Source organism: Bipolaris maydis (genome assembly GCF_028858645.1).
Source record: "Bipolaris maydis strain C4 unplaced genomic scaffold PSV08scaffold_7, whole genome shotgun sequence".
In the NCBI taxonomy this organism is placed as follows: domain Eukaryota; kingdom Fungi; phylum Ascomycota; class Dothideomycetes; order Pleosporales; family Pleosporaceae; genus Bipolaris; species Bipolaris maydis.
The window spans coordinates 1,057,250-1,068,574 of record NW_027093863.1 but is presented as its reverse complement, the minus strand read 5'-3'; the positions used below and the strand labels follow the sequence as shown (position 1 = coordinate 1,068,574).

General features: G+C 51.8%; 5 protein-coding genes across 5 annotated transcripts; 3 read left to right on the top strand and 2 right to left on the bottom strand.

The window, feature by feature from the left end:
* The first annotated feature begins 1,328 nt into the window (after nt 1-1,328).
* PSV08DRAFT_202908 (S-adenosyl-L-methionine-dependent methyltransferase) lies at nt 1,329-3,209 on the top strand. The gene is made up of 2 exons (XM_014227087.1): nt 1,329-1,584; nt 1,743-3,209. The coding sequence occupies exons 1-2, from the start codon at nt 1,468-1,470 to the stop codon at nt 3,072-3,074; spliced, it is 1,449 nt and encodes a 482-aa protein (XP_014082562.1). The 5' UTR covers nt 1,329-1,467; the 3' UTR covers nt 3,075-3,209.
* A 342-nt stretch (nt 3,210-3,551) lies between these two features.
* PSV08DRAFT_401993 (carbohydrate esterase) lies at nt 3,552-4,349 on the top strand (the record flags this gene model as incomplete). The annotated part of the gene is made up of 1 exon (XM_014227088.2): nt 3,552-4,349. Exon 1 carries the CDS (start codon nt 3,561-3,563, stop codon nt 4,347-4,349), a length of 789 nt encoding a protein of 262 aa, XP_014082563.1. The 5' UTR covers nt 3,552-3,560.
* A 385-nt stretch (nt 4,350-4,734) lies between these two features.
* Nucleotides 4,735-6,682, top strand: PSV08DRAFT_401992 (uncharacterized protein; the record flags this gene model as incomplete). The annotated part of the gene is made up of 2 exons (XM_014227089.2): nt 4,735-5,682; nt 5,754-6,682. 2 exons carry the CDS (start codon nt 4,735-4,737, stop codon nt 6,594-6,596), a joined length of 1,791 nt encoding a protein of 596 aa, XP_014082564.1. The 3' UTR covers nt 6,597-6,682.
* A 52-nt stretch (nt 6,683-6,734) lies between these two features.
* On the bottom strand, nt 6,735-8,529 carry PSV08DRAFT_223623 (PLC-like phosphodiesterase; the record flags this gene model as incomplete). Its single annotated transcript, XM_014227090.1, has 2 exons — nt 6,966-8,529; nt 6,735-6,893 (listed from the first exon to the last, which is right to left on the bottom strand). The coding sequence occupies exons 1-2, from the start codon at nt 8,301-8,303 to the stop codon at nt 6,735-6,737; spliced, it is 1,497 nt and encodes a 498-aa protein (XP_014082565.1). The 5' UTR covers nt 8,304-8,529.
* Nucleotides 8,530-8,690: 161 nt separating this feature from the next.
* Nucleotides 8,691-11,063, bottom strand: PSV08DRAFT_223620 (DHS-like NAD/FAD-binding domain-containing protein; the record flags this gene model as incomplete). Its single annotated transcript, XM_014227091.1, has 1 exon — nt 8,691-11,063. One exon carries the CDS (start codon nt 11,061-11,063, stop codon nt 9,048-9,050), a length of 2,016 nt encoding a protein of 671 aa, XP_014082566.1. The 3' UTR covers nt 8,691-9,047.
* Between the last annotated feature and the right edge of the window lie 262 nt (nt 11,064-11,325).

The window sequence follows — 11,325 nt, the reverse complement described above, 5'->3', positions numbered from 1 at the left end:
GAATATATAGGCACAGGAGCACTTTACGTAATATATTCTTATTATAACTAACTATACGTAGTTTATTATCTTATCGCAACTATAGTTCGCTGTTCTACTACCTTCACTATAACCATATTTTAGTTATCGTACTTAATAAAGATTGATTTATTTAATATAACTATACCTATTAAGAGGCGTATTTTAGTAGTAATACTAACCTATTTTTTAGGGTTCAATGGAGCCTCGTAGAGATCTAACTAAATCTTTTTATTACGTACTTTAACTATAAAGTTAATTTTTTAATACCTAATTCTAGTAGGTTAGGGTGTAGTGTTACGGCGCGGGTCCGTATACTCCGAACGTAAGCTTAAGTATCAGCTACGCAGACAACAACGAAGCTTTGTTGTCTCGTGCTTGCCTTTTGGCTACGTGGTAGGCGCGTGTAGCTGCGTGCTCGGCTCCGCTAGGAGCCCTCCCTGACAGAAGCGCTCGTACAAGGTGGATCATGTAGCTCACGCCAAATTGAACCAGGATCCTTGATCGTTGCATGGTCGGTTATAACAGGCCTTGCTACTGCGGTTCGTTGCCATGTCTGATGAAACAAGATACAAGTTCAAAACAACGTCAGAGAATAAGCCCAGCAACAAGTGACCCAACGATGAGAAGTATTAGGCTCTAAAGCTAAGATAGGGGAGACTAAGGGGGATCAAGGGCGATAACAATCTGAAAATGATGCTATGTAGAATACCTGATTGTGCTTGGGCCACTGAGAAAGAATTCGAGCAGAGCCTGCAAGTGCTCCGTCAGATGTGAAGGCCACAATATAGTGTGTTCTCCTATTGAAAAAGTTTTGCGAGTGATTTATCAGTCTTATGTTTTGCATAATAAATTTAACGCAGGTACGTAGGACCCTTCAAAAAATTCATGTCCACTGCCCGCATTCTTGCTAGTAACATGTCCAAGCCATTGGCGAAGTATCTTTTGAAGGATTCTTCAGTCGTATCTCTGTCGGCCACTACGCTTTGCGTGTGCTTTTGTGGGCTGATAGTGAAGAAGGAAAGAGGCTTGATTATTTTTGAAAGAGTTGACCCGCATGCATTTCCTCTGTGATTTATTCAAGATTTTATGGTATCTCGTTGAGGTTACCAGCGAATTTCTTGAATAGCCGTTATTTCTGAAGTGTATTTTAGATATAACTAGTCAGTCAGAACCTTAAAATGATACGTGAACAAAAAGCGGATGACTAAACAGACCCTTACTCCAATCTGCTAGCGCGCGATAGACGGACTCGTGACCCCTCTACATTTTGACACGGCCACCACGGCAACGACAAAAGCAACGGTTTGGAAGATCACCCGGTCTGTGGAGTTGATGCCTTGTTCAGAAAGCTTTTTCTGAGGTACCGTTCTGTGAGAGTTGTGGGTAATCCAGCTTCTAACTTTTTTTTCTTATTTTCACTTTTTGGGGGGAAGGCTACAAGCGATCATGCCGCAGTACCTGGTTCGGCTGGCGCAGACACACGAAAGTTTCCGCAGAGTCGAGTTGCAGGCCTTGGCGGATGTTGCAGGCATAGTACTGCAGTTTGTCAAGTATCAGAAAGATGTGAGTGTGTTTTTATCTCTCCCAGTTCATGTTAAAACCTTTGGGTCTATTTTGTGCTCGATCGAGTATGTACAAATTTCATCTTTGTGCGTATCTATTCTGGTACCCTGAAGGATCCTTTTACTGTCTTAAAAAAACCCACATCCTAACATTTCAAGTCTCCATACTGTATTGTGGAACTAGCATCAGATACAGCAGCAAGAAAACTCATCGCCCGCAGCATTCTCTCTCAAGGCATATATGAGCTATGGGGCGAGGGTACAGAGTACAATGCTCTCCACGAGTCCGTCCGCAGTCTAACTGCAAGGAAATGGTCCCAGTATGAGACGTCTTCATTCCGCTTCACCATAGAAGGCTATCGTGGGGGCAGATCAACCGACGAGCAGCGTGAAATCATCGACAGTTTCTCGTACATGGCTTTCAAGGGACCTCCACGAATGCGCGACCCAGACGTGGCGTTCCGGGTATTTGAAGACTATGAACTAGATGCCAAACAACCAAAGTACCTCTACTTTGGTCGCTTCATCGCGGACTCATGCCGTAATGAGGCGAAGAAGACTTTTGATCTCAAAAAAAGGCACTATATCAGCACTACGTCTATGGATGCCGAACTGACGCTCGTCACGGCGAATATCGCACATGTGGGGCCTGGCAAGGTCTTCTACGACCCGTTCATGGGTACCGGCGGCTTTCCAATTGCATGCGCGCATTTTGGCGCTGTGGTGTTTGGAAGTGACATCGACGGTCGCACTATCCGGGGTACGGGGGGAAGTGCTCGAAGAGGGCAAACGGGAAAGTACGATGTAGTTGGCAACTTCAAACAGTACGGTATCGAATCGAGATATCTAGGTGCTTTTGTGTCGGATCTCACAAATACACCACTGAGGATTCTGCCAACTGGCAGTCAAAACAGCAAAGGCTATCTCGACGGTATCGTATGCGATCCGCCCTACGGGATCCGCGAAGGCCTCAAGGTACTCGGGTCTCGCCAGGAGCTTCTCGAAAAAGAGCGGAAGTCACATCAAGACCAGTTCAAGGAACCGGGGTATATTCCACCCAAGCGACCATACTCCTTTACTGCGTTGCTCGACGATATACTTGAGTTTGCCGTTGCAACACTCGTGGAAGACGGGCGACTCAGCATGTGGATGCCGACTGCCAATGACGAAGACATCGAGCTTATAATACCTTCGCATCCCGGCTTGGAGCTGACAGCGGTGTGCGTGCAAGCTTTCAATAAATGGTCGCGTCGGCTGCTTACCTACCGGCGGCGCCGTGAATCAGAAATGCCAGAGGGCACGTTGGAGGCTGTCAAGAAAGAATACGAAAAGGGCACAAGGGCGAGTGAGTTGAACGATTTTCGCCGAAAGTATTTCCAGGGATTCAAAGAGTTTGAAAGTATGAAGAAAGAGTTTGTTAGGATGAAGAAGGAAAACAACGTGAATGGGGATGCGGTGATTGGTCAAGACAAGGGAGATGCAGGAGCATGAGCATAACATTACAGTCAGACCACAGTCTGACATGACTATGATGTTGCCAGTCACCCCTCAAGCGCAATGGGACGTATGGTAGTCAGATAAATGACCCCATGTACTCTCACAATTGCGTGTTCAAGAATACCTCCCAACATGTCATTGCTGAGCGAGATGGTAAATTGGACGACAGTGAATGGCACGGAGCGTCCTGAGCGATGCCGTCAGCTATTAAACCGATTGGTGGAAAAGCGCAATTTAAGATGAACCTAAACATTTGTTTTGAGCTTAAATCAACCTAGACCGGTCGTTTGTACCAGGAGTCAATTGATAGAGTATGGGGTGCGTCACTAATAATAGTCGCTGCTCGAGATGGTTGGAGTAGTAGGCCCGAGGCGCGTACATGCATAAAAGGTGTAAGATTTCCGTATCATCGAGAGAGCACTAACCAAGCCTTCTCTGTATAAATCTTCGCTTGGATTCGGAAGATTGAAGCAAGCCAAAATGCATTTTCATTCAACATTGTCGTACCTTGGGCTTTTTGCTTCGTCGGTCACAGCCAGGGCCATTGTAACTCCCCCAGAAACAGTGCCTAAACCGCCGTTCTTTGCTCTAGCCGGCGACTCAACCACGGCGCCGCAGTCGGAAAACGGAGGTGGCTGGGGCGCCGGCTTCATCAACACGACTCTGCACGCCGGGGCGGCGGCAAAGAATTTTGGCCACAACGGCGCGACAACGGTGTCGTTCCGCGAGGGGGGGGACTGGGCCAATGTTCTCGCCACTGCAAAAGCTGCGAGCAACGACTTCGAGGTATACGTGACATGTCAGTTTGGACATAACGACCAGAAACCGGCCAACAACATCTCGATTGAACAGTACTCAGCCAACCTTGCCAGGTTTGTTCACGACTTGCTGGATATAGAGGCGTGGCCTGTCTTGGTGACTCCGCTCAGCAGACGCAACTTCGACTCGGACGGCCGCGTCAAGGAGGACCTGGCGGCTATGGCGGCTGCAACAATAAAGGTGGCAAGTCAGACTGGTGCGCAAGTTATCGATCTCAATGCAGCAAGCACAAAGTACCTAAATGCCATTGGGCCTGACAAAGCGCATACATACAACCTGGCGCCTTCGGACAATACCCATCTCAACAATGGAGGAAGCATTGTCTTTGGCAATCTGATGGCACTACTTATGAACAAGGAGCTGATACAGTTGAGCACAGAGTATGTGTCGCCTATCAAAGATATTGCGGATAAGTTGGAGAAGGGCGAGTATGTGTTCGCGTATGTGTAGGCTGATAGTGTAATGGGTTCATTGGGGAGAACCAGCAGAGGAGCAATGTATATGTCATGATGATTAAGAAAAATGAATGCAACATGCAGCGTCTTTGAAAGCTAAGGGCGATGGAGGAAGAAGCGAAATGTGTATCTATTATGTCTGACGATGCATGGTGATGTTGTAGGGCTGAGCACAGACTCGGACATGGCAACATTTTGTGGAGGACGATGTATGATGCATTCACCGAGTGTGCCATCGCTCGCAGCCTACTCACCATGCAATGGCCGCCCCAGCGCATTGGCAGACACTAGAGAACTATAGAGAAGCATAGGCTTGCAATTTGAGCCCTTTTTTCCTCGGTATAGCAAACGCCTGGGGCTGGACAGGCGCAAATTTCGCCATGTCTCTTCTCCGCCCGACGTGCGCCTCGCTCGCGCGCCGCCTCTGTACTACACAACCTCACCCTCGACAGACATCAACATCTCCGCTACTGGCTCTTGTCCAGCGACACCGGGCATCACGATCACAATGTCGCTTCTTTGTCTGTACCTCGCATTACCGCGCCAGAGTCATCGATACACCACAGAACCCCGCCATCCCACAATCTCGCAAGCGCACCGTACGCATAGGACCACTGCCTGAAGGACCAGTCAGCGAAGCAACCATACACCGCATATTCGGCCGCAAGCTATCACCACAAGACGGCAATAATGTCCTGCGCATATTGCACCACCGGCGCACCGCAGGCTCCCTGGCCGACTACGGCGTAGACAATCTGGGCAAGCAGTATACCCACGTGAGCCGTGAAACCGCGCTCAAAGGGCTAGAATGGCTGCGAGCGAAATATCCAATAGATGAAGCGCGAGCAGCAGAAGAATGGGCTGAGAAGGAGGCCAATCGCATAGCCTACGAGCTATGGCTCGCTGACCCCGAAACCGAGTCCAAATACAAAGACCCGGCGCGCGCCTTTCGCGAGCAAATGGAAAAGGAAGAGCAAGAACGAATACGTCAGGAGGCCGAGAACCAAAAAATTGGCATTCTCCACGCGGGCAAGAGTCAGTTTGAGCTCAACATCGAGGAAAAGCGGCGGGCACGTCTAGAAGAAATTGCGCGCAAAGCAGAGGAGAAGGAGCAGAAGGAGAGGGAGATGGAAGAGAAACTCGCAAGTGGAGAATGGGTGCGCACACCAACCGGCACCCAACTCATGAAGCCCGGTCAAACAACGTACATTGACGTCTTTGGCCGCGAGCAAGTCAGCCGACGCAAAGAGGAAATGGAAAAGTACAACAAAGCAGCCCAAGTAACAGACGCAACGACACCTGAAGAACTCCTGGCACAAACAACTCTCGTACGTCTTTCTTCCCTCCCCTCTCATCTCCCCATACCCATCCAAAATCTTGCTAACAACACAAACCCCAGTCCGAACGCCTCACGCCCATGACCATCTTCGTCCTCATCACCCTCGTTCTCTCCTGGGCCTTTGCATACTACTACACGCCCCCCTCGCCTTCCTACCGCCTGTTCCCGGACCTCTCCCCGACAACCGCCACGATTGGCGCCCTCGTAGTGACAAACTGTGTCGTGGCAATAGGCTGGCGCATCATGCCCCTATGGCCGTTGATGACCCGCTACTTCATGCACGTCCCCGGCTACCCGCGCGCCATCCAGAGCATCGCCAACGTCTTCAGCCACATCCAGTACGAGCATCTGCTCGCCAACATGATGATGCTGTGTCTCGTCGGCCCCGTGTGCTGCGATCTCGTTGGCAGGGGCGTCTTCATGGGCACGTACATGAGTGCGGGCGCGCTCGGTACGCTGGCTTCCTTGTACTGGGCCAATCTCGGTAGAGGCAACATCACGGCGCATTCTGTCGGCGCATCCGCGGCGATTTGGGGTATCGCGGCGCTGTACTGCTTGTTGACTGACCAGGACAAGATTAAGATTCCCCTGCTCAAGGATCAGGAGGTGGCGTTTTGGCCAAAGATGCTTTTCGTGGCGTTTGTGGTGCTCGAGATTCATTCGGCGATGCGGAGGAAGACGACGATGGATCATGCCAGTCATTTTGGCGGCATGGCCGTCGGCATGGCGACGGCAGGGTATTTGAGGGCCACGGGGTTCCGTGACAAGAGGCTGGTAGTGGGTGGCGAGCAGCAGCAGCAAGGGGTCCAGGCTTGGGCTGGCACGCCTGAGAAGGTGGTGGATGTCGGGGCTATTGCTAAGGAGGGCATGAAGGAGGTTAAGCAGAGTTTTGGGGGTAGATAGTAGTGCGAAGTAGAAGAAGGATATATATGTGTAAGATGGTTAGTGGTTTTTTTATATCCCATCTTCATCTTCTGTAAACAAAACGAAAAAAAAAACTTAACTCACGGGGGGAAGGGGGGGGGGGGGGGGGGGATTATTTCAAACTACAGAAGAATACCGAAGTAAAACACCCATATTCATCCCAATCACCAACCGAACCAAATCCCAATCCCCATTTTCACCCACACAATCCATAATGACTACTCCTGTACTTCCGTCCCCACTTTCCGCCTTCCTTCTAACCACTCCCGCCACCACCTCGTCCTCTTCTTGCTGCAGGTCTGAACCATGACTCTGCAAATAAAACCGCCCACACATACGCCTCTCCACGCCCTCATTCACCACCTTGGCAATGGCACTCGGCCAACAGGCCCGCTTCCAGAAATTGCTGGCGCTGAGAAAATTCAGATGCAACGGGGCGGGCGGAACAGGATGCTTTGGGTCCGTCGTCAGCCCCGGTATCGGGTGCGTGACTGCGGCTGCGCGGGCGAGGTGCTCGGTGCAGTGTTGAAGTTTTGCAGGGATCAAAGAGGGGACGAGGACTTCGCAGTAGTCTTGGAGGCAGAATGAGGTTGTTGTTGGCGAGGGGGAGGGGAAGACGGCGTGCGTTGAGTTGTGGGGCCAGGCTGTTGCGTCGAGTCCGGCTTTTTCAGCAGCAGCAGCAGCAGCAGCAGCGGCGGCGTCGTTGGTATTAGGAGTGGGTGAGGAGATGGTGTAGCGGCGGAGTAGGATGAGTTTTCCACGCACGGAACCAAGGTAGGGGGTTTTGTTTGCGGTGTACCAGCGAGCCGAGTTGGGGGTTATGTAGTGTTTTTCCAATACGGCAGCGAGATGTTCGTCTGTTGCGCTGCCTACGCCTTCTCTTTTTAGGCTAACAAGGAGGGTTTCGCTGGGGTGGGCGGCGAGGAAGTCATAGCATGTTTGGAGGATAGGGGCGAGGTACTTGGGGCCAGTTAGGCTGATGGGGAAGGCGCCGTGGACGAGGTAGAGGTCTTTTTTGGAGCTATCGGTTGCGTGGATGGGCTGCACGCGTATGTCGAGGAAGCGGATTCCGTTTTCCAGTTGGGTTTTTATGTCGTGGACTTGACATCTGACAGACGGTAGGGCGCGGTAGTGCGTGTGTGAGTTATGTGTTCCTGGTATGCTAATTGCTGAGAGAGGGAGGCTGTTGGGGAGTGTGGACATCCATGAGGCATAGCTGGGAATGTGGTTGCTTTGAATTGCCAGGTGAGGGATTGGCTTAGAAGGGTGAAAGATGGCATTGTAGCTTGCGGAAGGATTGGCGGACAGTGCAATCAAGGCTTGTGTCGACTTTTGCGTGTATGAGGGATTCGAGTCGATGCGATAGCGTTCAGCTTTGGCTGTTTGGATTGTAATACGGAGCACTGGGCTCGACAGTGTAGCTGCATTGCTAGGCTGAGTTGGATTGGGGAACTTGAGCGTATAGGATTCAAAAGGCTGTAACGTGACTTTCAGGTCTTGATGATTGAAGCTCTGGGCATGTCCACTGAGCTCTGGCGATGTAGGTGTTGCAGGCGTGGTACTTTTGGAACTCAAAAAGTATCCATGGGGTTTTGATTGTAGCGTGTTTGGATCTTCAAACCGCTCAACACGCAGCAAAGAGATAGCGGTCGGAGTCAGGTTCCGCACCGTAAGTGGTGAAGGCATTTTGCTTGACTACCAAGTTCCTACAGTCTAGAGACAAAGTTGCTCAGGGCAGACCAGAGATATCTTCACGCTCAGTCTAGCTGAGTCGGAATATAAGTAGGTGGTGTCGTTGTTCTGTTTGGCAACGCCAAATCGAGCAGCTTGCTGGAATTGCATACAATTCCACCCAGATGCTGGTAGCAGATTATCACGAGCAAGAAAGAAAAAGGGCTGAATCTACATCGGGCGAACATGCTGAGTGCAAGGATTGAAAGGCAAGTTGTCAGCTAGACATGCAGTGTGGACAAAGCGCCTAGACCGCGCCAGCCTCCGAAGGCGTGTCAAAGACGCGTAACCCACTGTAAACAACAGTCACGTATTGGGAGCAGGAGAAGGAACATGTTGCATGAACAAAAGTAAAACGTTGATACGCCCCCGTGTCAAATGGCAAAATAAGACTACTTGACTGAGATCGTAAACAACGAGTATCAACTGCGGCAAGAGCGCTATTCTATCTCCTTAAAACGTAGTCCTAGGACCCAAGGGACTCTACCGTCCTATTCTGCCTCGACCAGGGGTCCGCCCGGGTATCATGCAGCCGAAACAAGTAGGATACGCACGTCCAACATGAAAAAAAGGTAATGATACAGCTGGAATACATCTGTACACACAAGCAAACGCCTCGAACCGGTCATAGCACGCGCACAAATGCGAAAAGAAGAATAAAATATGTCGTACCTTCAGCGCCGGAAAATGTGATGAATGCTAGCAAAGAAGGTGGTTCATGTTCTTGGGAACAGCACCTGTAGGGCTCTCGATTACATGCCGCTGTGCACTCCCAGATGATGAAGGGCGAGACTCGCTCGTGCATGTGGCGTGTGCAAATGCCATTTCCTCCTCAATCTGAGCATTGGGTGTTCGATCCTTGGTAGGCGTAAAGCTTTCAATGGGTGGCCGTTTTGGCGAGTGATTGTTGCGACCGTCCACGTTTGATACGGGCTGGAAGACGTAGTCCGATTTGATCCTCGTCAGTCTCGCCAATTTCCTAGGAGTAATTGGAGGCTGGCGCTTTCCAACGGCAATCACGTCGGCGACATTTTCCTTTGGCTTGAGCTGTGGGTTGAATTGGGATTCAATTGGAGGGAAAGCAGGATCAGACTTTTTGGCCAAAGATTTGGAGCCACTTTTTGCAGCACCCTTGGTAGCCTTGAAGACATTGTTGATAGCAGGAACCTCCTTGGGCTCCTTCTTTGCTTTGGTCTTGGTTGCCGCTGTTGCCTTCTTTGTCTGCCCCTTGGGCTTTCTTGTAGGTGCTTTTCCCGCCACCTTGCCGAAGAGGTCTAATTGGGCATTTTGAATATCCGCCTTTCTCTTTGTGCCCTTCTTCGATGGTGTTTCTGGCTCCTCCTTATCAAATGAGTGGGCAAGGATGCGTGGGCTTTGGCCAGGTGTCAGCTGGCCGGCATTGCGAAGAACACCCGGCTTGCGAGGGGTACCAATGACCACCTCTGCCTTTTGCTTTTCCTTGACTCTACTCAGGTGCTCCTCGGTGACTGTCTTGTATTCCATGGGGTCATCCCATCGGCGCATATTGGCGTGGCGGGCAACTTCGTCACAGGGGCCCTTGACAACCAAATCCCACTTGTCCTCAAGGTCCTTTCCAACCGGCTCAGGGTCATTGTTCAGCCATATCGTGACACCATCCTTGCGGTCACGAACAATATTGCACATTTCACGAGCGATACGCCGTACGCCTGGGACCTTGAGCGTGGTGCCAGCGACAATAACAGCGTCAGGCCTCATGCGCATGTCATATGACGCGCAGGAACCGATTGACTCATCGTCAGGGTTGTGCTCATTGTATAGGACCATGCGTGGGCGCAGACGGCCGATGCCATGGCTTCTCTTGTCCGCGACCTGACGAATCTCATCATTTTGGACACAGCTCGGGCAAGGAGGCGGGCTAGGGCCGTTGAATTGGTCGGCATCAAAGGGCGTTATCGCCTGGCATTTGGAACACGACATGTAGTCAAGGCCGCCATGGACCTGCACGGTCTTGGGCCAGGGTCCCTTCTTTGGTAGAGGGACCTGTGTGCTCAGAGGAGGCAGCGACGTGTCTATGCCATCGACGTTCTGGGTGTAGAGTCGCATGAGACGGCCTTCGTGGGCCAGTGTGGCGAGGAGGTGGTGGAAGGCGGTGGGCTGGGCCGATTTGGTATGGTGAGAAAGGGTACGGACCATGTCGTGGAACGTCGATGTGGACGTGTCATCCTGGTAAACAGAGGCGTCGAACAGGTCCTTGCCAGACGACTTGAGCTTGTGCTCTTTTTTGAGCGTGTTGAACAAGCCAGTGGCCGAGCGAAAGTCTGGAATGCCAGCTGACACGGAAATACCAGCCCCTGCAATGACGACAATCTTGCGCTTCTTGTGCAAGACGGTCAGCAAGCGCTGCAGCTGGGGCAGATGTTCTAGGGGAACGACGGGCTTGGACAGGTCGAGATATTCTGCTGTGCGCTCCTTGGGTTCCATTGTCTTCCTCCGCTTTGGCGGACGCGGGTTGTCGTCGTTGCTGCTGCATGGGGGCGAGGGCATGTCTTCGGGGACGGGCGTTGTCTTGGCGGACGAGCGCTGCGAGGACGAGGGCGACATGTAGGCGCGTCGGTGGACGAGCGTGGTCAGCTCCGGGGGTGGAGTGGGTGAGCGAGAGAGGAGCGAGATTTCAGAATCCGACATTTCGGTCAAGGGCGAGCTAGGCACGTTTGTTGGGGTGGGTGAAGCCATTGTGAAGGGGGCAGGCGCGACGCGAGTGGTGTGGGGTGTCGAGCAGTGGGCAGCGACCAGCGGGTGCGGTGCAGAAGGTGCGATGGTGAAGGGAAGCGGCGGCAGCTTCGGCAGCAGCTTCAGCGGCAGGCCGCGTCGGGAGCTACAACGGGACGTGTAGCTGCAATTATCGCCCTGGGGCGCGCATAGGGCGAGCGCAGAGAAACGCAGCGGGCCGTCGAGATATGCCGCGTGCAGAGGGCGTGTTGGAGGGCGGGCGTGT